Here is a 26,897-nt window from a genome sequence, read left to right as displayed (position 1 = left end):
CAGGGCCCTGCTGGGATTTGGGGTTTATTGCACAGGGCCTGGGTGCAGGGCCCTGCTGGGATTTGGGGTTTATTGCAGAGGGCCTGGGTGCAGGGCCCTGCTGGGATTTGGGGTTTATTGCAGAGGGCCTGGGTGCAGAGCCCTGCTGGGATTTGGGGTTTATTGCAAAGGGCCTGGGTACAGGGCCCTGCTGGGATTTGGGGTTTATTGCACAGGGCCTGGGTGCAGGGCCCTGCTGGAGCTGCAGCCACAGCTCGGAGCAGGCCCCAGAGAGGAGCTCCAAAGAGAGAGAGAGAGAGCAAGAGGAAAAGAGAGGACAGAAGGGAGTGAAGTTCCTGTTACAATACAATGAATCTTCTTCTGTGCTGAATATTCTATTTTTCACTAACTAGTTTAGTACAAGATAAAAATCTTACAGCATTTACATACAGCCTGTAAGAATCATTACATTACCATACTGTGTTACATTTTAGATCCTAAAAACTCCTCTTTGGGCCCCTTCTGCCAAGCTGTAGGGTCTGCTCTGACCCTTGGGTCTGTCTGCAAGCAGAGGGTGTTGTTCCATCAAAAGGGGATTACCTTCAGCCAGCCATGCCATTGTTTTTCAGTTGTTCAGTAACTGAGATATCTTAAAGCTTGCTTTCATTTCAATCTCACTCATAGTTTCCATATTCTCAAAATCTTTTGCTGGACAATCATATTTTCAAGGCTTCCCTGTTTCATCTTCCCCAACACTCTCCCACCTCATGCCCCAGACAGGCCAAGCATGGGCTGGATCTGGACTCTGACCAAATTTAACTTTGAGCTTGATGTGATGCCACAGAGCAGGAAAACCCCAGGACAGACCAGACTCCTGTGTACACAGCCAAGCCATCCACGTGGGCTCCTCCTCACCTGCGTGCAGACAGCCACATCTCTGTGATACCCTGCCCAAAGCCCTGGCAGGCTCCAGGAAGAACCAGTTTTCATCTCTCCTTCAGATCCCGATCCCAGTTATCAACGTGTCCAGGACCTGATTGGTCCCTCCATTCACACTTACTACTGAGTACTTGTATTAGCCAGATTTCCTCATTAATGCTCCCCTGCCTTCCAAAACATTCCTGATAAACAAAAGACAGTTCTGTATCTCCCACAGCACCCGGAGAAAGTTAAAAGCCATCAGCTGTGCAAAGCAGCTGCTGCTGCTGCTGGAGCTGAATATTTAAATTTAGCATGGGGCTATGTTGATCCTTTCCGGAGAACAGATGTTTTATGGAAACACTTCAGAAATCCATCCCTGCCCTGAGTACAGGAGAGTTCTGGAAGCAATGGGAGGGATGAGTTTTGGTGGCAGCACTGTTGGAGAGTTCTGGAAGCAATGGGAGGGATGAGTTTTGGTGACAGAACTATTGGAGTGTCTGTGCAGCCATGTTCAGCATTTCCCAGTCCCATCCCTGGGTACCTTCACAGGGACAACAGGCAGGAGAAGTTTAAACATTGGACAGAAGGAAAACTCTAGAAAAACTATAGATGTGACAGTTTGGAGGTCAGATAAAGCAACCAAAAATCTTTGTGACAGAGAATAACAGGCCTGAGGCAAGGCCCAGGTCTCTGGTTTCAGCTTAGTCTGTACCCACAGATTAGGGATGGGAAAGGGGCAGCAAGGAGAGAAAAATTAGATAAATTGTGTTAAATTAAACCCTTTGGAAGTTAAAAATCAGAGGTGACTCAGCATAGGACCAAGAGGCACCAGAATGACTCAAGCAAGTAATGTATGAGGTATGCAATGCTGTAGTAACTGATCCTACCTACTGTGGGATATACCTGCTGTGGCTGGAGCAGAGCAAGAATTTGGGCAGGAGGTACAATCAGGATTGCAAATAGCCCTGAAGTCTTAACATTTTATTTTTTGTTGCAAAAACAGATGTTTTCAAAATGCTTCCTGTCACCCAAATATTTCCCAGAGCCTGTCAAAGCACTGGCCAATTACTTACTGTTTTCCCTTTTTGTTTTACTTCAGCAGTTCCAGGTGTGTGTCCTGGACATTTCAAGGGTGGTGGGTCTGTGCTGCCTGGGGCCTTCTGGCTCCAAGTGCCTCTGGGATGCGACTGATTCCAGCAGCTGTGGATTAATTTGCTGCCTTGAACCTTTACCAGCCCAAAACTTTGAACCTTTACCAGCCCAGAACTTTTAACAGCCCGCTGTGGGCCTCGTTTGCACATTGACAAACATGCAGGTGAGCAGGTGCAGTGCTCTGGGCTTTTGTAATTGGCCCTGGAGCTCCCGCTCCCACACAGGAGGCTGTGGGGAATGGGACCAAGCAGGCAGACTGGGAACTCAGGAACTTCTCTCTCCAACTTCATTCTCCTGGTAGAAGTGCACTAATTGGCCTCAGAGCTGGTGCCCACACCTGGATGAGGAGCCCGGGGCAGCCGGGGACAGAGCAGTGGGGAGAAGGGCACATGCGGCAGGTGCCACCACGGCCCGGAAGGACCAAGAGCAACCAAAAGTGCTGGTCAGAGATGACAGAAGAGAGTTTCCTTGGTGCTTTCTTGGCAGGTGAGTGCTGAGAATCTCCAAGGTCACAGTGGACTCTGCCCACAGCAGGAATGGCTCTGGGGACACCAAGGAGCCGTTTGTCTGCCAGTCCCTATCGGGAGGCTGCCCCCAAACTGGCGCCACACTCACTGCAGGGGGACATGGAGGGAGGAGGAGGGGCAGCAGGCAAAATCCAGACAAAACCCACCACTTTCTTGTGCCATCCTCAGAGGAAGCATTTGTGCCCATGTGGAGACCAGAACCAGCTGAGATACAAGCGATGGTGATTTCTGCTGGAGAAAGAATTCTCTATCAGGAAGGTGCATCCCTCAAAGCAGCCAAGGAAACAGGACTGGGGGAAGCTGCCCTTGGCTTTGGGAGATACGACACATGCTTGGAGAAGGTAAGGTAAGAGTCTGATTTTCAGAAGTGACAAGTATTTTTAGGCTCTGGGCCCAATCCTGAAGGCTGCACCCACAATTTGAGGTATTTGATTTAAAAAAAGATCTCCCTTAACATTTCACAAGTTCATGGAGATTTGACTTACTGCTGGACACCACTGGCCAGGTTTGTTATCCATCAGGAGACCAGAGGGGACACAAACATGACATTTATTATCCTAAAGGCTGTTCTGAAGATGTGGACTACCAGAACTGAAGTTTCTGGCATCCAGGGAGATTTCAGTATATTTTAATATTTGTGCCAAGTATTGGTGGTCTCAGAAAAGTCCCTTTTCAAATATCAAAGTGGGAGGGGGTTTCTGCAAGTGCTGCCAGCATGTGCCTTCCCTAAAACCTTGGGAAAGTGACCAGGCTGTATTGGAATGCCATGGCACCAAGTTTCTGTGTGAAACAAGGAAATGCTTGTCACTGCCACAAGCAAAAGGTGTAATTCTGTAAACGTAAAGCAAACGAGTGAAAAAGTCCCATTACTGTGGCCCCTCTGCCCTGGCAGCCCAGCTGCCCTGCCTGAGAGCTGCTCGAGAGAGGCAGAGCCCACACTGTTCCGTGTGCACACAGGACACAGATCCACAGCCACACACACACACAGGGCCACAGCTGCTCTTCTCTTACACTTGCTGCTTATCTTTTCCAGCCCCAGACACTCTCTGACCTGCATTTCCCCTCACTGAGGCTGCCGCTCCCTTGGCATCTATGCTGGATTTCCACACAGGGTGTTCATCCCCATCTGGGGCTGTAGCCTACACTTTGCCTATTTCCCAGAAGATGTTACTGCTCATCCTCTCATCTCCTGACATTCCAGATCCAGAGTTTATGCTTGGACCATCTCCTCTGCCCCACCAGCGGGAGCAGAAGCTGCAAGGACACCACAGTGCTTCCCTGCTGCAGAAACATCTCGGCCTCTCTCCATCTCCAGCCCCACTCCCTGCAGCAGCCCTCGTTTCCTGGGGGTCCCACTTGGCATTTCCCTGGCACTACATGGTGAGCTCCAGCTGAACTCACTCCTCTATCAGGAGCAGCTCCAGGCTCTGAGCTGGCAGTGCTCACCGGCCATCTCACCGAGCTGGAGCATCTCACTGCTGAGCCCTTCAGACACGCTGGGCACTGCTTGGTGCCTCCTGTGCCCAGCCAGTGCCACTGCTAGGGCTCTGTCCCTCCTGTCCAAGTCCTCTCCCGGCCTCTGGACCACATCAGCTCCCCCAGAGAGATCTGCCTTGGGCTGGGTGGGCACGGTTAGCACAGGCAGTGAGAGCACAGGGAGCGTGGGTGCCTGCAGTCACCTCTGCTGTGCCCCTACAGCTGTGGTGCTGCCAGCCTGGCCAGGGGCAGCCCCATCACTGCTCATCTCTGCTGAGAGGGGCAGGTGCAGGCACCTCACAGCCCTGCCACGGGTACGATGGGGCTGTAGGAAGGACTTGGCACCCAGGAGCTGCAGCTCCCAGCTCCTCCAGCAGCCTCCTCCCATGCCCAGGTGCCAAGGAGCTGCAAGGCTGGGGCCAGAGTCCGGCACTGCTCGGCACCTGGCACAGCCTGGGCAGGGCTGGAGGCAGCATGGGTGCTGAGTCCCACGGGCTCAGTCCCACTGCTGCAGGCTGCTGGGTGCTGCTCCTCCTGCTGTCCCTGAGCAGGAGCCACTTCTGGAAGCCTCTCCCCAGGGCCCCCTCAGGGTTAAAAGCTTCTGCTGCGCTTACAGCCCTGAGGACACACACACGGGCTTCTCCTCAGCAGGTAAGGCAAACCAGCCTGCCCCCGGGCCACGGCTGCCACATGGAGCACAGGACAGCACCTGGGGACAGCTTACTAAGGACTAGGTGCCATCCAGGCTCTGCTCTTGGCTGGGGAGGTGAGGAGGGTGAGAGGACAGGGCTTCACCAGGACATGCACTGCTGGGGGGCACCTGGCACTGGCCGCCAGGGCTCTGGGTGGTCTGGGCAGGCTGTGCCTGCTGCTGCTGCCTCCAACAGAGGCATCCAGTCCTTTCCAAGAGAAATGAACCCTGTGTTGTTATCTGCTCCCTCAGTTCAGCTGTGCCCTCGCACTGGGCCATGGCTGTGCCCAAGGCTCAGGACCCACCTCCCAGGGCTGAGTGCTCCAGGCTGCCTGCTCTGCTCACCTGAGTGAGGACAGGTGCAGTGCCTTGCTGAGGAGGGCCACATCCTCCTGCAGGGCAGTTTCCCTGCGTGGGTACGGAGCACAGGTGAGCTCCTGCACCAGCAGAGCTGGGTCTCTGGTGGCTCACATGGCACTGTCACAAAGGTCTCTCCCATCTCCTGAGGGAAGGACAGGAACCTGCCTGGTACTGGTGGCACCCGTGTTCCCTCTCTGCTCCCCATCCAGCCTTTCTGGCCTTGTCTTTTTTTGGTCTTTGCTCACTGCATTTGCCCCCAGAAGCACCTTGGCCCCATCCATGGAGTCCATGGCAGGGGCAGGGTGGGCAGCAGCAGCCCTGGCTGGATGTGCCCAGCGCACACCACCCCTTCAGCCCCTGGCTGAAGTTCTGAACCAGAAATGCTTCCTCAGGCCTCCTCCATCTCTTGGACATGGTGATCACAGCTCCATGTGACAGTGGGCAAACCCCTTGTGCCAGGGTGAAAATTGAAATAGGATGATGGAAAAAAGGTGGGGAGTTCCAGGCCAGGAGATCCCTGCTGGCTTAAATTTTCCTGTAGTTCAACAAACCCCATGTGATGAGTTGCTCTTTGTTGGAACCTGTACTTTTGTAAGTGGAACCCCTGCTTTGTGAGAGCTGGTTATTACAGAGCAGGAAACAGGATAAGGAAAAAAAATTAACTGGTGCAGGGTGATGCCATATCCCTGGCCCAGGGCTGGGGAAGAGCAAGCTCAGTGACAGCATCTAGGGAATGCTGTGACCTGACCAGGGGCAGGGAAACATTTACTCAGAATAAATACATCCAGGAGGGGGAGAGACACATACTTGGAACAGTCATCAGGACGAGGGGCTGGGTAGGCAAAGAACTCCAAGGGGTGTGGGTGGATGCCCCCTGCTCTTGGGTTTTTCTGTGTGCTTCTTCTGCAGTCAGGTACCCGACCCGGGACGGCAGCTCTTTGGACTCCAAAACCCCAGTGTCTGTGAAATCTGAGCTCAGGAAACCTTCACCCACCAGGGAGATGGGACCAGAGCCGTACCATTAGGGACCCCCTTGCCTCACGGGGGGCTGTGCTCCAGTCCCCTGGCTCACAGCCGGGGAGAGAGCCTCCTCAGGGCTCCCTTCTGCCCAAAGCCGGACCCAGCTTGCCCCACGGCAGGTATGAACCAGACACAGATGACGGAGTTTGTGCTCCTGGGCTTTTCCCACGGCCGGCCCTTCCTCTTTGCTCTGTTCCTGGCCATTTACCTGGCCACGCTGCTGGGCAACTCTGTGATACTCTCCCTCGTGTCCCTGGATCGCCGCCTCCACAGCCCCATGTACTTCTTCCTGGGTCACCTGTCCTGCCTGGACCTTTGCTACTCCTCAGTGACGGTGCCCAAGATCCTGGCGAACGCTCTGTGCCCGCGGGCCACCATTTCCTACAGGGGGTGCCTGGCGCAGATGTTCCTGCTGATGTGGTGCGCGGGGGCCGAGTGCGCGCTGCTGGCCCTCATGGCCTACGACCGCTTTGCCGCCGTGTGCCAGCCGCTGCGCTACTGCCAGGCCCTGCGCCGCAGCGCCTGTGCCGCGGCCGCCGCCGGCTGCTGGCTCTGGGGGCTGCTGGACTCGACCCTGCACACGCTGCTGGCCGCCCGGCTCTCCTTCTGCGGGGCTGCCCGGCTCCAGCACATCTTCTGCGACGCGCCGCCGCTGCTGGCGGCCGCCTGCAGCGACACCCGCCCCAACCAGCTGGCCCTCCACATCTCCAGCATCTTCGTGGGACTCAGTCCCTTCCTGCTCGTCGTCGTCTCCTACCTGTGCATCCTGGCCACCGTCCTTGGGATGCCGCTGGCCACCAGCCGGCGCAAGGCCTTCTCCACCTGCTCCGCACACCTGATCGTGGTCACCCTGTACTTCGTGGCAGCCAACCTCAACTACAACCGGCCCAGCTCGGGCTACTCGCCGGCAGCCGACACGCTGGTCTCTGTGCTCTACTGCATCATCATCCCCATGCTGAACCCCCTCGTCTACAGCCTCCGCAACCGGGAGGTGTGGGGGGCCCTGCGGAAGGCCCTGCGGGTGGGTGCCACGCCAGGCTCCCCGGGCAGCAACGCCTGAGCAGCGCCAGGGCTGCCGCAGGCTGCCAGCACTGCAATGTCCCTGCGTGGGACGTCTGTGACAGCGCAGCGAGCCCGGGGCTCCCAGCCCAAGCACATGGCTCTCTGCCATCACTCGCCTCACCTGCAGCGCATCACTGAGAGCAGAATGGCAAAATAAAGCAAGGAACAAGGCTACAGGTCCAGAATTCTGTCTTTATTTTCCAGACGCCATGTGCTGCAGCTGTGCTCCTTCCAGGCAGCTCTGCAAAAGGCAAATTCATGTGGAGCCAGACACGTGCTGGCCCTGATCATAGCCACGAGCTCTGCCCCAGGGCTTGAGTCAGGCGCTGTGCAGAACAAGGGCAGTGCCTTGGACTGGAAAACCTGGCCTGGGCAAGAGGGGCTGTCCCACCATCCACTGTCCCCATGTGCCTTGGCTTCAAATCTGATGTCTGCTGGGTTTCCCCAGGCTGCCAGGGAGGCTCTGCAGCGCTCTGCACATAAGCACAGCGGCTCGCACAGGCCGCCCACGGCCTCAGGGCTGCACTCGGACACGGAGGTCTCGGCACTGAGCCGAGAGCTGGTGGCACTGAACTCCTCACCGGAAATGCTTTGCTTTATGGCCAGAAAAGTTTCCCTGTGCAGCTGTGGTGTGTGCTGTGGCTCTGGGTGACTGGCCGGGGGTCTGCAGCTGGGCCCAAGCTCAGATGATTCTGTGGCTGTGGGGGCAGCAGCCCAATCTGCAGGTGTGCACATGAGGCACATGAGCAGAGCCAGGAGCACGGGCTCACCGGGGCAAGGGAGATGACACAGGCAGGTGACACCTGCAGTCACACAACCCAAACACACTCATCTGTAGCTCAGTTACCAAGAGATACCCGACAGGATCTAATCTGTTCCCAAAGAAACCCACTGGAGAGTCAGAGCTGGGACTAGGAGGCACACAGCCTTGCTGAGAGAGAGCAGTTTGCCATTTCTTAGTGCACAACATGTGCTGATTTTACGCTTCAGGAAAAGAAATGTTTCTGTAACGCACCTGTTGGGTTGGGCTGTTGCTCCTATCCAGACAGGCTGTGAGCCCCTCAGCCCTCCCTGCTATACACCCTTCTGGACTCTAAAAAGTCCTTGAAGCACCCTCAGTGCAGTGTCACTGGGCACATCAGTCTGACCAGTGGACACCTTTCTAAGGAGCCCCTGGAATGGGACAGCAGGAAACAGCAGAAACCACACAAGGAAAAAGACTGGGGAAGTTGCCTCAGAGAAACAAAAATCCCAAAGCACTCCAAACAAAAGCCCAAAGCCAGCCAACCAGAAACCCAAACAAGAAACCTCCAGAAAGTTACATTAAAATTGATAATTTTTAACCTGAATCACAATGCACCTTTCCTGTGAGTGTGCCCAGGATCAAACACTGAGCAGGAATGCCACACTCCTCCACAGGTAGTGCAGGCTTGGCCAACTGCAGGGTGGTCCAGGGCTCACCTGAGAACCACACTGAACTCTAAAGCTTTGGTGCCACAGAGGCACCCTCTGCACACACTGCTGGCAGTGGCAGTGATGGGCTGTGCTCACACAGTTCCTCAGGTGCTCCTGCAGCCTCTCAGTCCCTCAGGTGTGCTCCCACAGCCCCTCAGCCCCTCAGGTGCTGTTCTACTCAGCTGTCCCTGGTTTATTCCTGCAGTGATGGTACCTGCATCCCACAGAGGAACAGTTTCCACAGCTGAACATCCACCTAAGAGGTACTGGCTTGAGGGAGGGCTTTACTTTTGCATTTCTGAAAACTGTTTTTTAAATATCAGCAGTAAAATGTTTTCTGCTGTCCTGCTTCCCACACGCCCAGCCTTTTCCTCACATCTGTGATGAAGAGTCAGGCTTTTCAGGAGGCTCCAGCAGGCACAGAGGACATGAGCTGTCACAGAATCACGGGGACATGGCTTGAGCCAGGCCAGAGCAGAAGCTGGGAGGGAGGCACAGACACACCTGTGCCCAAAAGGGTCACACAGACCATGTTCATGTTTCTCTGGTCCACGCTGCAAACACAGCTCGTCCTAAAAATGGAAACCCTTCCTTGGAATAAACACAAATTTGGCTTTCCCAGGGCTCTTTTCCCTGACCCCTGATTAGGATGAGATCCAGGGCCACAGCAACTGACAAAGGTCCCACAGCTCACATCCCTTCTGCCTTGCCTGGACTAGATTTGGTATTTCTGCTCTGGGAATTGCCCCACTGGGAACAGGACACACTCCTGCAGGCTTGCTGGCTGACAGGTGGAGCAGCCTCGATAGAAGAGACCTTGCATTGCACTCATATGCTCTTAAACCATCCCACCTTTCCCCCTGGAAGTGGATGGGAATCAAAATCCTCTTGGGCATAAGACAAAACATTCCCTCTGGCACTGCCAATTTGCCCCTTGATATTTCTCTGAATGTGGATGTACCAAGCTGATCCAAATGAAGCTGATAACACAGAAAAGGCTAAAGCAGAGAGAGGCTGCTGTGCTTTGACACTGGCCAAATGCCATGCACCCACAAAAGCCACAGAGGAGGGAAAAAATTAAATGGAGAGTTCATGAGTTAAGGACTGTGAGAAAACACTTCACACCATGGTCTCACTACGGCCTGCAGAGGGATCTCAGCTCTGGCACCTCGTGCACCTCCTGCCCTTCCTTCCCCACTGACCTTGCTGTCTCCAGGTTGTTTCCCTCACATGTTCTCACCTCCCCCTCTTCTCTGGCTGGAAAAAAACAAAACAAACTGTGCCCACTTCGTTTTGATCTTCTTCTTCAATATGAGATTCACAAGAGGTGGAACGTGTTGGTTTTGCACGGCCTGGTTTTTGGTGGGGGGGGGCACAGAGATGCCTTCTGTGAGAAGCTGCTGGAAGCTTCCACCATGTCCAGCAGAGCCAACCTCTGGTGGCTCTGAAAATTCCATGGGGGATGCAGAGATCCACCCACAGCCCATGGGATCCACGAGGGATGCAGAGATCCACCCACAGCCTGTGGGGATCCATGGGGATGCAGAGATCCAGCCACAGCCCAGGGTGAGGTGCCCATGCCAGAGCAGGTGATGCCTGCAGGAGGCTGTGCTCCAGTGGCAGCCCCAGGGGAGAGGGGCCCTGCTCCCAGGCTGGAGCAGCCTGTCCTTGGAGGGCTGCACCCCGTGGAACAGCAACCCACGCTGCAGCAGTTTGGGAGGATTGCTGCTCATGAGAGTGGACCTGTGCCAGAGAAGTTCACAGAGAGCTGTCTCCCACTGGAGGGACCTCACAGCCTCACAGGGGAAGGACTCCTCTCCCGGAGCAGTGGAAGAAAATCTCAGTGATGAAACCACCAAAACTCCCATGCCCTGTCTCCCTGCACTGTTGGTGGGAAGGAGGGGGAAGAAAACGTGTTTTAAGGGCTTCTTTTATTCTCATTATCCTCCTCTGGCTCTGTTAGTAATAAATTCACTTTGTACCTCTAAGTCAAGCCTATTTTGCCCTTGGAGTGTTTTCTCCCAATCCTCACAAAGCCTTCATTAAATTTTTCTCTCCTCTGCAAAGTTGTGGCAGAGGAGGGTGGATGAGTGACTTTTGTGGGTGTCTGGCATTTGGCCAGTGTCAAACCATGACAGAGGCAGAAGTTGGGAGGGAAGCAGCTTGCACTGTGCTAATTTCATTGCAGAAGCTTCACATAATTTGCTGGGAAGAGGCCGACTCTGCCATGGCACTGTCCCCGCCACCAGCCTTCATCCACCATCTCAATGTGCGTGATCGTGTCATCAGGATCAAAAGAAATCTCATCATCTCCATCTGCAAAAAAATTCAAGAAAAGACAGTCACAATGCAAAAAGAACCCCAGAGAGAGCTGGTTCATGCTCTTCCTCCTCCCACCTTCCCCCAGGCAGAAGTGCTCTGATAACCCCAAGAGTTTACTTCACCCAACCCCATCCCACAGCACAGATGAAGCAGAGAAAGAGCAAGACCTCACAGATGAAAGATGAAGTTTATCTGTTGCTGTCCTGCTCTGGGCCAGGACAAGGCTAATTTTTTGCAGTTGCTGGGAGGGGCCATGGCCACGACACAGAGGTTATTCTGTACCACCTCATGTCATTGCCAGGGTGGGAGAAAGGGACTCTCGATTCCAAGGAACACTGGGTTGAGAAAATATGGTGGAGGGAGCCACCCAATATTGTCTATTGGTGGGTGTTTTTCCATGTGAAAAATTTATTTTGTTATATCTTTTGTTATTAACATTGTTGCTGTTACTTTTCGCTTTCTTATTGCTGTTTCCGAAATTGTCGCTGTCTCAGCCTGTGATCTTTGCCTTTCTGTGCCTCCAATTGGAGAGAAGCGATGCTTGCTGGTAGTTCTAAACTGGAGAATGGCATTCCTACACCATGATGTTCCCAAGCCAGGGGTCACTCTGCTTCCCAGGAGGAAGAAATGCAAAGCAGCGAGTCGCAGTCCCTGACCCCGCCGTGCACAGCGCCGGGCAGACCCACCTCCTTGGTAATCATAGAGAGCCACCGCGCACATCCCAGGGCTCTGCCCCTCGGGGCCGTGGGCCGCACTCCCTGCAGCACACAGGACACACAGGTGAGACACAGGCTGCAGCATCCACACAGTCCTGCTCAGTGCCACCCTCCAGCCCAGCTCTGGGAAGCCCTCTCAGCAAGGAGAGGTGCACCACAGCCCAGAGCAAGGACTGACTTCCCTCCCCTCCCTCAGGGAGACAGTTGGACCCTGATTTTCATGCTCCTGTCCCAGGAAAAAGGCTGGGAATAGCTCCAAGCTCTTCACTTGCCACAATGGCAGCTGTGTGTGATGGGAGCAGTGACAGCAGCCCATGCAGTTTGCTCCTGGGTGTGGACAAAGGCCACCTGCACTCCTCACACCAGAGACCCCACCAGGTCTAGAGCAGGTCCCCAGAACAGCAGCCATATGAACAATGGGCTGAACCAGAGGCACCCCCAGGCCCCAGGGCAGCACTTGCCAGGAAACTGCAGCCAGAGCATTGGTCCACATCCAGCTTCTCCCGGGGCTGGGGCAGCCCCCTGCCCAGACCCTGATCCAGCAGATTCCTGCTGTCCACTCCAGCATCCCATGCACCTCATCTGCACCTTAGAGCTGGGCAGGGGAGCAGGACACAACCAAGTCTCCACCACAGAAGCTGCTATCCTGACCACAGTAGATTTCGGGATAAAAATTCCCTCTGCAGTTTGTCCCATACATCCAGTGAGGTTAGTGGACAGGTATGAGCTTCCCAAGACACTGGCTATTCCATCAGTACTCACCCAGGTGGGGATGGCTCTCTCTGGGCTCCTGAGGAAGGATCACCTCGTAGTCTTCACCTCCATCTCCTCCAAAGTCGTAGGTGGCATCCAGATTCCCCAGCGGGGCTGGCAGCTCCTCATACTCAGCACCTCCACTGGTGCTGTCACAGTAGTCAGAGGGCTCTGGCAGCTCCTCATAGTCCCCACCAACATCCAAACTTTCATTGTAGGTGGGCTGAGCCTGGCTGGGGACCTTGCACAGCTCTGCGTCCAGATCTGCTGGCCTTGGTGGCAAAGTGGGTGGTACTTCTTCATCCTCCCTATTGGGGTCCTGCCGTGAGGTGGGAAAGGGACAGCAAAGTCACCTGCAAGGCACCCACCACAGGCAGCCCTTTGGTGACTCCCAGCACCTGACACGAGGCAGCCCCTTTACTGCTGCCAGGGCACAAAAGGAACACCATTCCCTGCACACCAGGGAAACAGCTGTGCTGAACCAGCAGCTGGGATTGGCCCAGAGACCCTTAGGACTCACATGTCTGAACTCTGTTCCTACTTGACCACAGCCAGTGGCAGTGCCACTGCACCGACCCGCTCCCAGAGCTTGTCCCATGGGCTCAGCCGTGTCCCACGGGCTCAGCAGTGTCCCATGGGCTCAGCCATGTCCCACGGGCTCAGCAGTGTCCCACGGGCTCAGCAGTGTCCCACGGGCTCAGCAGTCTCCCACGGGCTCAGCAGTGTCCCACGGGCTCAGCCGTGTCCCACGGGCTCAGCAGTGTCCCATGGGCTCAGCAGTGTCCCTTGGGCTCAGCAGTGTCCCACGGGCTCAGCCGTGTCCCACGGGCTCAGCAGTGTCCCACGGGCTCAGCCGTGTCCCACAGGCTCAGCAGTGTCCCACGGGCTCAGCAGTGTCCCATGGGCTCAGCAGTGTCCCATGGGCTCAGCAGTGTCCCACGGGCTCAGCCGTGTCCCACGGGCTCAGCAGTGTCCCACGGGCTCAGCAGTGTCCCATGGGCTCAGCAGTGTCCCTTGGGCTCAGCAGTGTCCCACGGGCTCAGCCGTGTCCCATGGGCTCAGCAGTGTCCCACGGGCTCAGCCGTGTCCCACAGGCTCAGCAGTGTCCCACGGGCTCAGCAGTGTCCCACGGGCTCAGCCGTGTCCCATGGGCTCAGCAGTGTCCCACGGGCTCAGCAGTGTCCCACGGGCTCAGCAGTGTCCCACGGGCTCAGCCGTGTCCCACAGGCTCAGCAGTGTCCCACGGGCTCAGCAGTGTCCCATGGGCTCAGCAGTGTCCCACGGGCTCAGCAGTGTCCCACGGGCTCAGCTGTGTCCCACGGGCTCAGCAGTGTCCCACGGGCTCAGCCGTGTCCCACAGGGTCAGCAGTGTCCCACGGGCTCAGCAGTGTCCCATGGGCTCAGCAGTGTCCCTTGGGCTCAGCAGTGTCCCACGGGCTCAGCCGTGTCCCATGGGCTCAGCAGTGTCCCACGGGCTCAGCAGTGTCCCACGGGCTCAGCCGTGTCCCATGGGCTCAGCAGTGTCCCACGGGCTCAGCCGTGTCCCACAGGCTCAGCAGTGTCCCACGGGCTCAGCAGTGTCCCATGGGCTCAGCAGTGTCCCATGGGCTCAGCAGTGTCCCTTGGGCTCAGCAGTGTCCCATGGGCTCAGCAGTGTCCCACGGGCTCAGCCGTGTCCCACAGGGTCAGCAGTGTCCCACGGGCTCAGCAGTGTCCCATGGGCTCAGCCGTGTCCCACAGGCTCAGCAGTGTCCCACGGGCTCAGCAGTGTCCCATGGGCTCAGCAGTGTCCCACGGGCTCAGCAGTGTCCCACGGGCTCAGGTGCTGTGCAGCCATGGCCCACCCCCAGCCCAGTGCTCCCCCTTATCCTTCCCAAGCCTCCCCCACCCTGTGGCTCCACGTCTCCCTGCAGGGCTGCACACAAAGCACAGCTCCTGCCAGGTGCAATCCCCTCTGCTGCTCCCTCCCAGCTCTCCCAGGCTCCCGGGCACCTGCTCTCCTGGTGACATGGGCTGGTCCCCAGCAGCGCCCCTGGGTGCCCCTGCTGGCATGGCTGCAGGGGCTGCCCCAGTCCCAGCGGGCTCCTTCTCTCTGGGAGGGATTTCCTGCTGGAGAAAAGCCATCAGACTGCTCAGTCCATTTGAACAATGGTTGTTCACGTTCCCAACAGAGCAGCTCAGAATGTTCTCCTCCACCTACAAACCTGCTCTGGGCCTAGGCACTCACAGGTTGGTGACAACAGCTGGGCAGCCCCAAAGAGGAGCAATGTGGGGGGACAGCTCCATCACTAACACCCCACTGTCCTCTGAGTGCAGGAACAGCACCAGGGGGAAGGCAGGCAGACACAGGGGCTGGGGCCATATCCAGTTTGCTGGGCTGCATCCCACACAGACTGCTGGGAAAGCAGCGCTGGGGAGCAGTAACCACACTGTGTGCCAGGCACCTGAGGCAAAAGAAGCTGAGGCCAGAGCACAGGTTGAGTGCAGGTATGTCCCTGTATAAGTGTTTGCTCTGCTGAAAAGGAAAGTCCAGTGACAACTGTGAAGCTCAGTGGCCATCCTTGGCAGATGGAGGGAAGCAGTTCAGGCAGGAGGTTACCCTCAAGAGACTAGACAGAAGGAGCTGCAAGGCTCTGAAGAAAAGTCAGTGTCACGAGTCTTGGAGGACCCAGCAGGACAGCCCTGGCTCACCTGAACCCGCCGGTGCTCCCGCCTCCTGCTCTCCTCCTGGGCCTGCCTCCTGCTCTCCTCCTCTGCCGACTGCGCCATGTGCTCAAACCGCAGCCGCAGGCTGCTGGCGCCACTGCAGGCTCCTGTGAGGACACAGCTCATTGACCCAGCCTGCCTCTTCCTTCCACCACCCCCAGCACCCCGGAGAAACCCAGACCTCTGCCTCTTCCCGAGAAACTTGCAGTCAGCCTCCTTCTCCTGCCCTCCAGCACAGGTTATCCCACCACAGCACACACCTGCCAGCGGGCTGCCACAGCAGGACTGTGAGGCACACATCTTCCTAAGCCCAGAGCTAGTGCTCAGGTCTCACCTGTCTCCAGGGGTCTTGTTTTCTCATAGGAGGAGGTGGGAGCTGCCATCTCATCAAAGCCAGCAGCACTCTGCAAGAGGAAGTGAAAAAGAACTGCTCAGCCCATTGGGCAATGCCAGTGCTGGCTTTGGGTACTGGTGATGGCAGGCTTTGCTCCCAGGTACTTTTGTCCTCACCTGCACACCTGCCCTGGGGAGGCTGTTGGCTGCAGTCCCCCCTTCTGACGCCTCCCTGTCCTGGGGATGTGCCTGTCGCCCCCCCAGCCAAGGACACAGGTGTCCCTGCCCAAGAGAGCTGGAAAGGTGCTGTGGAGCCCAGCGGGGAAGGCTGAGCAGAGACACAGGACAGCAGGGCTGGGGATGCTCCCTGTACCGTAGCAGGGACACTGTGCATCCCCCCGTGGCACGAGGCCTGGAAGCACTTCCCTGCTGGCCACACAGCTGCCTCACCTGCCATGGGTGTGCAGGGGCACAGGCTGGCAAGCAGCACCTGTGTGCAAACACCTGCGGCACCACCGGCTTCAGGAGGGATGGAGAGAGGCTGGGCTGGGAACAGGATTGGTGGGGAGGGTGCAGGAAAGCCAAAATGAGATATAGAAGGCTTAAGGGTTTATATGCTTTCATGAGAAAACTCTTTCATGCACAAAGGAACGAGCAGGTAGGAGCCACTTCTCAGCCTGACACTTTCAGCAGGGGCTGCCTGCAGGTGTCACAATAGGCTGGTGGCCGACCGTGGCAAGGCACAACAAGAGCAAGGCACAACTTTCCCAGGCATTGTGCTGGGGAAGGCTGTGAGAAGACGGGAGAAAAGAATGTTAAACACTTCCTATCTTCATTTATTGTACTTGTTGTTGTGAACATGTAGAATGTGTTATGGAGATTTGTTTGCTAAAGGGTGATTTCTTGACTGGCTGCTAGTGATAGTGTTTAGATTCAATTGACCAATCTGGTCTGTCTGAATTGGACTGTCTGCAAAGGATGATGAGTTTCTAAACAAGCATAGTACAGTATAATAAAGCGATTGATCAGCCCTCTAGAATCATGGAGTCAATGCTAATTATTACCCAGCGGGGACCCATGCTACGATAGCTGACTGCAGCCATGGAGCACAACAGCAGCTCTGCCCTCCCTGCAGAGAACACACCTGAGCAGGTAAACCAGCCTGCAGGCTCAGAACCAGGTGTCCACAGGTCACAGCAGAAGCCTGGACATGCTGTGTATATGACAGCATTTTTATTTTGTGTGAGCTTTAGTCTGATACTGAGTGTCCAGAACTTTACCAAAGGGGAGTTCAGGCTGCCTGAGAGTCTGTTATGCTCTGCTCTGGTGCAGCAAATTCAGCATTTCTCAATTCCTGAAGACCAGGCAATCTGAAACTTGTTACTTGCCCAAATAATCCTTATTTTTACCATGTTTGTTTATGCTTCAGTATTCTTAAAATGCACAAATTCATGTTCACTTTCAGCCAAACAAGAACTGCTTATCTCCTCTCTGCATCCTGCTTCCCAAAAGAGCCACAACCCTTTTACCCAGTCCTCATGTGCTTTTGCATGTTGTTTTTGACCACATACAAGGTGTGCCTTTTGTCAGTGCACCTCCATTTGGCTAAATTCAGAGCTAGCACGAATCTCTTGTGAGGGCAGGACAGCATTCCCTCTCTGAGGCAGGTCCAGCCAGCATGGACAGGACCACGGGGGTGGTTTCACTGTATTTGCATCCCCCCTGCTTCCTCGTGCTCCCGAGCACGGTGACACTGCTGCTGTACCAAACACAGCCCGTGCCCCAGCAAAGGAAGGAGGTCTCAGGGAAGGCACCCTCACGCCTCTTCTAAATGCCCCAAGCCCCAGGATCTGCATCTTTTAGGCTATCACATGCATGCAGATCACAGCCACTCTGGCCCCACCGTGGGGACCAAGCCCTCAGGGCAGCTGCCAAGCACAGAACTGGTCCCAGTGCCTGTCACCCCACTCTGAGATGGGACTGCAGATGAAGCTTTGTTTGGCGTCAGCCCAAACAGAAAACTTGAACCAGCAACTTGGTGACCTCTTCTCATGCACAGCAGATTGATCTATGCCATCCCATCCCTGCTGGAGTTTGTCAAGGTGTGCAGGAAGATTTAGCACCTGAGCAGACCATGAGGCACTCCTTGATAGGAGTGAAAAGCCTGCAGAGGGTAACAAACAGCAGAGAAGTGACAGAGAGCCATGAGGAATTCCTGCATTACAGTCTCCCCAGGCTGCATTCCTCTGCACCCTCTGGTTCCACAGCTCTGCACTGGGTACTGGGACCTCAGCTCCACTGGGGGAATCTTCTCTTTCAGCTGGGCAAAAAGCAGTGGTTACAAGGAAGAAATCGCAGGCTGCAGCAGTCTTACCTTATCCACTCTATCCTTCTGGACCCCAAAACGGCCTCCAAATCCCTTGGCATAGTCTATATGGAAAAAAAAAAAAGTTATTTTAGAGTATTTTGTATTTTGTGTACGCTTCTGACTTCAGTATGCTGTGACCAGTGAAATGAGTTTGCATGTGTTATTATCTCTAGTTAATTCCATATGTGATGAGACACAGATAAAGCTAAGTGCTCTGGACAGCAGCTTTTAGGACCAATCCCTCCCTCCTTTCAGCTGAGGGCACAGGTGTGCAGGGCTGTAGCTGCCAACCTGAGCCCAAGGCACCAGGGTGAGCCCAGTCATCCCAGCATGGCCCTGCTCAAACATGCTGCACACAAGGCACTCCTGAGATCTGCTCTGCCTCGTTCCTCTGTGACAGCTCGTGCCTTCAGAGTGTGTCCCGTGTGTGCAAAGAGCAAATCTGGGTGGAATCGGGGCAGGGAGGTTACAATGAGCTCATGGTTAGGAGCGTCCCTCACAGGGAAAGGCAGAGTCTGGGAGTCCTGACCTGACTGAGGGACCCACACTGCGTGTCCCCCACTGATCCAAGCTCCCCTCGACTCTGCCCTTGTGCTTTGGGGTTCACTGTGTCTGCAACGTGCCGGACACATTCTGCTTTCAGCAGCTGGATCTCTTACTATGAACCAGCAGCTGGATCTCTTATTATGAACCACAAGCTCCAGACACAGGCCTGTGTGTGCTCCAGGGAAACTGCCGCCACCTCTGGCAATATTGCCCGACCTCTTTGGGATGCATGGGGCTGCACTTCTTCCTGATGGTCCCAGCCAAGGGCATTCTTGTCCTGGCGATCCCTCTGGACCCCAAACTTCCCACCAAAGCCCACAGAATAGTCTTCAGCCACAGGGATCCAGATCAGGGCATGGAAGAGAACACACAAGGGAGGGAAAGAGACAAGTGGCAGCAGTGTGAGGTCAGGCTGTTCTCACAGGTTTTCCATGCCCAGAACTTAGAGAAAGACATGGAACAAGACCAAATTTCCCCACCGGTGTAGCAGCAACAGCCCTCCCTCCTCCCTGGGATATGCCACCTGCTGTTAGCACCTGCCTGAGCATCCCCTTCACCCTTCCTTTGGTGATATGCTGTCCAAGAGACCCCTGTGCCACAGAACCCTTCTGATCCTCTTCCTTTAGCCTCTTCTTAGCAGCCATGCACTGTGCAATGGCTTTCCTCACCTGGCCCTTCTCAACAGCTCCCTGTACTCTTCCACCATTCTTGCAGCAGATTGCAAATGCCCTGCACTGCCCTGCAAGTGTCCATAGTGGCAGTGGGCACAGTGCCCAGCTCCAGCCTGGCACTGCCTGCTCCCCCTCCTCAGCTGGCTCCCCCACCAGCACCCCCAGCCCCTCCAGCTCCCTCAGTTTTCCCAGCTCACCTGGCTGCCAGGGCTCACCTTTCTGAGAGTCATGCTTCTCTGCCTGGCTCTTGTAGTCAAATCCCACAGCTGCTTTGTCCACCTTATCCCTTTCCACTCCGTAACGGCCACCAAAGCCCTTGGAGTAATCTGAGGTGGAGCATGGAGTCAAATGCTGCCCCTGGGATGGGGTTGGTGAGGAGGGGACAGGGAGCAGCCCTGGGAGGAGCCCCAGGGAGAAGGGACAGCAGCAGAGATTATGGAAAACACCACAGAAAGTGAAGGGTTTGAGGGGACAGGGTGGATGGCAGGAAGCACCACGGATGAGAGCCCACAGGAATGGGAGCGCAAGGCAAATGGACAAAGGGCACCAGGAGACACAGCAGGCCAGGAGGAAAGAAGAAAACTGACATGCCAAGGACAGTGGCACATGGGGCCACAAGGGAGATGGACTGGGAACAGAATCTGAAACAAGAGACAGGAGACTGTGCCACAGCCAGCAGCACAGGATACTGGGAGCAGTAGAGAAGCTGGGCAAAGAATCAAGGGGCCACATATGCCCGTGGACTTGCCTTTCTGGGACGAGTGCTTCTCCACCTCACTCTTGTATTCAAAGCCCACTGCTGACTGGAACAACAAGGGGAGGACTGTCAGTCATCCTGAGGGCCAAGATGGGTCTCAGCCTCCCTCCTCTGGGGCCAGGCTGTCACTGGCTCCTGTCTTGAGCTGCAGCACACGGGGGCAAACACCACAGCCCCTGGAGAAAGAGTGCTCTGCCTGGGTGGGACAGGCCCACCACAGCAGTGCCCACCAGCCACCTCCACAGGTGCCCCAGGCCGTGGGGCCACTGCCCTGCACACCAGCTGAGCTGTGCCTCAGCGAGACCAGGGCACAGGGCACACCCTGCATGCCCTGAGCTGTGAGAACAGCCCCAGGCTGGCGTGTGGCAGCGCTCCAGGGCCAGCACAGGCCACAGGTCTGGGTTTCAGTCGCACTGTCCAACACACCTTATCGGCTCGGTCCCGCTGGACGCCAAACTTGCCACCAAAGCCCTGGGCTGCATCTGTCTGCGAGGAGTGCTTCCCAACATCAGCAACGTACTCGTGTCCCACTGCGCACTGAGGGGAGAGAGTGTGACATGAGCACTCATGGGGGACAGGCAGAGGCACCACAGCTGCTCCCACACACTGCTGACCCACAGGTGACAGGTCCAAGCTGGCTGGGCCATGGTGCCCAGGCTCTCCACGAGGCCTTTGCCAGCAGCAGCTCTGCTCAGAGGCTGGGAGCAGCCTCGAGGGCTGTCACCTCACAAATGTCCCCATTGCCAGCTCATTAGCACAGCGTGGGATGCTGAATGCCACCTGCTCTCAAGTGCTGGTGGAGTTGCATGGTGGATAATCACAGGGTAGACAAGAGAAAAGTGCAGACAGGCACATAGAGCCGAGAACTCCAGGCACAGCTCTGGCACCCATTTCCTGTTTCTGTATCTGACAGTGAGAGCCAGCAAACCTGGCCACAGGCCAAGCCAGGAACCCACTCTCCCTGCTGGAGCTGCTGTGGCCAGGAACCACAGACACTCTATGCCACAATGGAACAGCTGTGCTCAGACTCTGCTGGACCACTGTGAGGGTGCTTTTGTTGAGCAACTTCTTGGCCTTTGTCCAGTTTCACCGGGATGCTGCAAGTGTTCAGCTTCTGCCCCTTCTGCTGAGGAGCATGTGCAGTTCCTGACTACAACAGCTCTGGCAGGGAGAGCAGGGAATTTTTGAGGACAGTTTTCTCACCCTGCCATCCTGGTGTTGTTCAATCCCACAGTGACCACACCTATAGAACTCTATTTCGATTTAAACATCTCACTTCTGAGAAAGAAGCATTATATGCTGAAAGGCGCAGGAAGAAGCGTGATAATGATTATCACAAAACATAGACCAGATCTGATGTCTAGGGCTTTATCTCAAGGAGATGTGAGCTCTCTAATGCAGAATATGAGGAGGGAATTACTACACATTAGTTCTGCAAGAACAAGTAGGGAGGCACCAGATTTAATTGTTACACAGCAGGCTTGAACAGCCCCAGAAAGCCTTTCACAGCTAAAGGGAGCATTGCAAATAGTAGAGAGGAGTTACACAAATGAATTCAAATAGATCCTGGAGACAGAGAATAGGCTAGCTGGATATGTGTGAATCCATGCAAACTCTCCATACTCCCCCTTCAGGGTCAGGCCAGAAAACAGAGATACCCCCTCCTTTATGAGAAAAGCACTTTTCCACTGCAGCTCAGGGAGACCTCCCACAGCTGTTACCTTATCCATTCGGTCTCGCTCCGTTCCAAATTTGCCCCCATAGCCATAGGATGCCTTGGGGCCAGTCTCCAGCTCCTTCTTCTTGATGACCTCGTGTTCCTCTGATACCTTGTTCCTGAGCTGATGGATGCTGGAGACAGAGACAGGGCAGGCAGGTGTGGGATTTGGCAGAGCCAAAGCCCAGCAGGACACACAGGCAGGACCAGCTGTGCTATGTCCCTGCGGGGCTGCTCCCCTGCCCCGGTCCCGGTCCCGCTGCACTCACTCAATGTGCTCGGCCCGGCCTGAGCCCTCAATGGTTTTGGCTCCCCAGCGCTGCTCCCGCTCGGAGATGTCGTTCTGCGGACGAACGGCGGCCGTCAGCCCGGCCTGCACGGACCAGGCCCGACCGGCACAGACCAGGCCCGGGCCACACGGACCAGGCCCGGCCGGGGTCCCGCGCCCCATCCCCACCGGGCCGGGGGTCCCGCGCCCACCCCACAAGCCGGGGTGACACCGGCATGTGCAGAATTCTCCGTTCGGGAAATCGCTTGGGAAACTGCACTGACCCCAGCCCTTGGCCTGGCCATCACGGCCTCGTGTGGTAGCTTTGTGGAATCTCTGAACATGTATTCCATAAAGTGAAGCATCAATAAAGTATTTCCTAATATAGAATAAAACTGAAAATATGTATATTTGAAAGAGAATGAAAAAGTTAATACCAAGTCTTATTGTGTTTATGCTTAGTTTGAATGCTTCCACAAATAGAAGAAATAAAGTAAGCAAAAAAATTTGACAGTGTAGACTTTTCCTAAAACATTAATAACTTGAAACTATGAGAAAGGAATTTGATTTTCTGCCCCAAACTAGAATTTCTTACTGGAAATAGTTAGGCAAGACTGAACCTCACAAACAGAGGACTCTTGTCCAAGAGGAGAGCCTTTTTGGAAAGTAATAGAGAAACAAATGGAAAATGAAAACCATGATCCTGTATGAATGCAGAGGGTTCTCCAGGCTGAACCCTTCTGCTCTCTCACCAGCTCAACTCAGAGTTGAACTAGATAGAAAATGAGTGTAAGAGGCACAGAGCTGCACCTGCACAAGCTGACTGTAAGCAGAGTAGGACTTTTCACTTGGAAAAAAGATAAATGAGGGAAATCCTGTACAGTTACAAACAGTGTGGGAAAGAGAAAATTTGTTTGCTGTGTCTTGTAACATATGTTGTAGAGAGGACAAGGGAGTTACCCTTGTAACAAGGGAGTTTCTTAAACTAGCAGGTTGGAGAAACCCTGCATATTCTGTACTCCTTAAGTGTCATTACTTGTGGCCAGACATGGGGTATGCAATGGTGTAGGACGCTCTGGAGACTGAACGTGGAGATGTGTCAGAAGTGGCTCAGGCAGGTGAGCTGGCAGTGCCTGGCAGGGGCTGATGGCCCTGGGCTGACCCTGCCCTGAGCTGCAGCCCTGCCGAGCCCTGAGCCTGCCCCAGCAGCCGGAGCCCAGGGCCAGGAGCTCTCCACACCACACCACACCACACCACACCACACCACACCACACCACACCACACCACACCACACCACACCACACCACACCACACCACACCACACCACACCATCGGTACAACAGTTTCCACACCAGACACTCACCACGAAATCGGGGTCCGTGTCCCAGTCGTCTCCCTCAGCCTCCACCTTCACCGACACGTCGTGTCCCACAACTGCTTTCCACATCTGCACAACAGGGACCTGCTGTCACCCAGGGTGGCCACAGCTGGCTCACGCTCAGTCACAGCAGAACCTGGGCTGGAAGGGGCCCTTACAGGCCACCTGTCCCTCATATGGCACAGGGCACCCCAAGAGAGCTGCTCCTGAGCCCCAGCATGTCTTACAGCAAAGCACACAAGGAGTATAGGTGCAAACCATGGCCTTCATGCTCCCTGACTGCAGCGGGAACACACACATTATAATGTAAATGAATGCTGGCATCCAGTTACCAGGTTCTGCTTTTCCAGCATACATTATTTTTCTGTGCTGTGGGAGGCTGTTGCCTGAGTTATCCCTGCTATTAGTTCAGTTGCACACACCATGGCATGCTCCAACACCATGACGCTGTGCTGTTGGAACTGAGGTGGATTCCTCAAGCCTTCGTCTGTTTTTCAACCTTTTAATCCCTGCCCATAGCCTAGAGAGGGGTCAGAGCAAGGCTGGACAGTGGTGTGACAGCACCAGTGCTGTGTGGGGTTCATGTCTGTCACATGGAGAAAATCGAAATGGGGCTAAAAGCACTGAAGATGTAGGGCTGAACTGGCTGAGGCTGTGGTGGAACTGCTCCTGCAGGCCTGGAGGAAGCGATGGGCCCAGGAAGAGGAAGTTAAAAGTAATGTGAAATCTAAAACTGCTACATTTCATTTTCAAGGTGACAGTAAAAACAACATGATGAACCCCCCCCCCCCCCCCCCGTGAAACAACTGAGTTTTTCCAAAATGAGAGACAGAGAGAAAAGATTAGTTTGCTGCCTGTACACCCCAGAGCAATCACTCTCATCAGAGCTCCATCCCTCCATATCCCACCCCTTTTTCTGCCTGCAGTATTGAGGAACTGCAAGTTCTCTGTGTTGCCCAAAACAGCCTTTTCGTGGGGCAGAGAGAAAGATGGAAGAGAACGTGCAGGAAAGACTGAGCTGGGCCCTGTTCTCCATCACACCAAACTGTGACCAAATCAGCAGGAAGGAGGGGAGCTCCTGTGTGCTGGATCTTCAGTTAACAGCAGCTTTTACCATGTGCCCAGCTGTGCTAACCCCTCACTCCCATGGCTGTGTGGAAGCCTCAGACAGCTCTGAGCTCTTAGGGCAGTTGTCCTCTGTGAAAGCAAATTGTTTATCCTGAATAATTAATAATTCTCTATTTATGCTAAGTAATTAACAGTCCCACATCAAAATGGGACTGCTTAAGTGAGGAACCTTCCGGTTTAGTGAGTGCACTGCTCAGTTTCGAGCTGTCCTTTCCAGAGAACCAGCACTGTAAGATCAGGGAGCGAAGAGAAACCAAATAAGGACAGCAGTGATGATTCTTTCTTTTGTCAAACAAAGGCCAGGTAGTCAGCTAAGAGAGAACATGAAGGGCTAAGGCAGATACACAGTCTGTATTTAGGTTTTGGGCCTTCTCCAGGTGCCTCAGGATCACAACCAGTCTGTGACATTGCCCACTGACAGCAATCCCGTGCCAAACTGGATGCAGTTAATTGCAATTAGAAGCAGGGGCTGTGGAAACGCTCATGTGGACAACACAGCCCCTTCTAACACCTTTCTTCTCCTTTTCCTGTCTCTCATTTTTTGGCATCTCTCAGCCAAAGATTTTTAAAGTTTGCTGCTCATTTTTGTAAAGCATAAACCAGCAATAATAACCAGCTAGCACAGGGCTGCTCATCATCAGGGCAGCTGATCTGAGCTCAAATAAGATGGTTCAAGGTTTTAAATACTGCTGTAAATGGTTCTTGACCCCCCATTCTCCAAAGCTGCTTGCCATGCATTGTGGGAACCATGACAAACCACAGGCTGTAATCGCATCACAAGGCTCTGTCATATGAGAAATATCTGTCCATATGAGAAATATCAGCCAGGGTAGCACCTCAATCCTTTTTTGTCCCATTTTCCCCTAGGAAAACATCCACTACAGCACAAATACAGGGCTACCACACAGCACAGTGTGCTGGTAGATTTGGAAGTGTGGTGGTTTAGAGCCTCAAACACAAGAACCACAATGATGACAGGACAACAGCCTGAGAAGCAAATGTTGAGCACTGTCCACTTAAACATGCTCTTAGCCCACCAAAAACTACACATTTTTGTAGTAATTTCTCACTTTCTACTACCAAAACCCCCTCAAGTTTTCTTACCTTTAAAGGCTCACCAGTTCCTGCTGGTAAACTTGCTGCTTTTTGCTCAGGCACCTGCTGAGCACAGCTTTGGGCCTGTGTCTGCTCCGAGTTCCTGTTTTAACTTCAGCACTTTTCACTTCCTGCACCCCAGCCCCCAGCTCTGCTCGACTCGTGAGTCCCAGAGCTGGCCCCAGTGCTGCAGCTCCCCTGCACTGCTGCAGTTCAGCTCCCCTGCAGTGCTGCAGTTCCCCGGCAGTGCTGCAGTTCAGCTCCCTGGCAGTGCTGCAGCTCCCCTGCAGTGCCACAGCTCCCCTGCACTGCTGCAGTTCCCCTGCACTGCTGCAGCTCCTCGGCAGTGCTGCAGCTCCCCGGCAGTGCTGCAGTTCCCCTGCACTGCTGCAGTTCAGTTCCCCCACAGTGCTGCAGCTCCCCTGCAGTGCTGCAGTTCCCCCGCAGTGCTGCAGCTCCCCCGCAGGCTGCCTCTGCCCTGAGACACTGATGCAGTGCAGCCACAGAGTTCCTCCATCAGCACACTGGAGCCCAGCGGATCCTAGCACACTTGTGTTCTACAGAAGACTCTCACATGGGTATAAAAACCAGAGTTCTGGTGGAGGCACAAATCCTGGAGCCATGTCTTGAGCATGCCTTTCACTTTCAGTATCTCTCCCCATCACTTGGAGGCTTGAGGAGAACACTACCTGCGCTCCTGAACCTTTTCCATTCTGCCTCGGGGCCTGAAAACTGCTCTGATCAAACTTGGGGTTCCTGTTGCACATCACCAGTACCCACATGAGAGAGCCAGAGTGGGCACAGTCCAAAGGCTGCACTGAACTGCAGTCAGCTCTCCAGTGACACCTGTGTCTCGGGCTCCTGGGGGCAGCAAGCACTCCTGAAAAGAGTCCAGCACAGGGTGCTTTCATGGTGCTCAGGAGCAACTTGCCTGTGACTGCACCCTCTGTTGCTTCTCCTCAGCAATGGCCTTGATGCAGCTCTCATTATCAGGGGGGGTTGCTCTGCCCTGGGTGAGGGCACCTGCACAGGCTCCTTGCACCTCATCATGAGCTTTGTCTGCCATTCCCAGACCCTCACACCTGTCCTGTAAAGGGAGCTGAGAGGATCAGGAGGGCACCCCTTAGAGCCCCATGCAGTGACTCGTACCCACCCCTGGTGCTGCCTTCCTCCTGGCATGTAACCACACCTGTCCCAGCCTCAGGGTGCTGCTGAACTGGCCTGAGTGCCCGAGGATGACAGAGCACAGCTTCGTTGGCTGACCTTCCTTGTCAGCCTTTATTGAAGATAGATCAAAAATCAAGGCAGGACAGGTCTATTGGACAAGAAACAAAATGTTGAAATGTTTGAGACAGGAACAATCAGCTAAAAGGCCCCACCTTTCATCAGGTCAAACCACAGAGCTGTTCAGTCAGCCTATATTTAGCAGATGAGGAGATCCTTTTGAGGTTTTATTCCCATATTTAATCTAAGCTATAACTGTTCTGTTGGTAGGC

The 26,897-nt window shown here is 54.8% G+C and overlaps 2 protein-coding genes across 2 annotated transcripts; one reads left to right on the top strand and one right to left on the bottom strand.

Moving 5' to 3' along the window:
- The first annotated feature begins 6,247 nt into the window (after positions 1 to 6,247).
- LOC131082744 (olfactory receptor 5V1-like) lies at positions 6,248 to 7,186 on the top strand. The gene has a single exon (XM_058022853.1). The coding sequence runs from the start codon at positions 6,248 to 6,250 to the stop codon at positions 7,184 to 7,186; it is 939 nt and encodes a 312-aa protein (XP_057878836.1).
- A 3,373-nt stretch (positions 7,187 to 10,559) lies between these two features.
- Positions 10,560 to 25,488, bottom strand: HCLS1 (hematopoietic cell-specific Lyn substrate 1). Its single transcript, XM_058022491.1, has 15 exons — positions 25,411 to 25,488; positions 23,164 to 23,247; positions 21,802 to 21,875; positions 21,537 to 21,666; positions 20,242 to 20,352; positions 19,807 to 19,861; positions 19,274 to 19,384; positions 18,604 to 18,714; positions 17,848 to 17,903; positions 15,475 to 15,544; positions 15,126 to 15,247; positions 14,427 to 14,540; positions 12,444 to 12,753; positions 11,652 to 11,723; positions 10,560 to 10,959 (listed from the first exon to the last, which is right to left on the bottom strand). The coding sequence occupies exons 2-15, from the start codon at positions 23,245 to 23,247 to the stop codon at positions 10,823 to 10,825; spliced, it is 1,557 nt and encodes a 518-aa protein (XP_057878474.1). The 5' UTR covers positions 25,411 to 25,488; the 3' UTR covers positions 10,560 to 10,822.
- Between the last annotated feature and the right edge of the window lie 1,409 nt (positions 25,489 to 26,897).

Source organism: Melospiza georgiana, chromosome 4 (genome assembly GCF_028018845.1).
Source record: "Melospiza georgiana isolate bMelGeo1 chromosome 4, bMelGeo1.pri, whole genome shotgun sequence".
NCBI classification, from domain to species: Eukaryota; Metazoa; Chordata; class Aves; order Passeriformes; family Passerellidae; genus Melospiza; species Melospiza georgiana.
The sequence above is the reverse complement of the archived record's forward strand: the minus strand, read 5'-3'. Positions and strand labels throughout refer to the sequence as shown.

What these genes read in the sequence shown, in the direction of transcription:
- LOC131082744 (XM_058022853.1), top strand. Translation starts at nt 6,248, where the DNA reads ATGAACCAGACACAGATGACGGAGTTTGTGCTCCTGGGCTTTTCCCAC.
- HCLS1 (XM_058022491.1), bottom strand. Translation starts at nt 23,247, where the DNA reads ATGTGGAAAGCAGTTGTGGGACACGACGTGTCGGTGAAGGTGGAGGCT. An exon ending in ACACGGACCCCGATTTCGTG is followed by an intron (nt 21,876 to 23,163) that starts GTGAGTGTCTGG and finishes GTTCGTCCGCAG; the next exon opens with AACGACATCTCCGAGCGGGA. An exon ending in TCTCTATGATTACCAAGGAG is followed by an intron (nt 10,960 to 11,651) that starts GTGGGTCTGCCC and finishes ATTTTTTTGCAG; the next exon opens with ATGGAGATGATGAGATTTCT.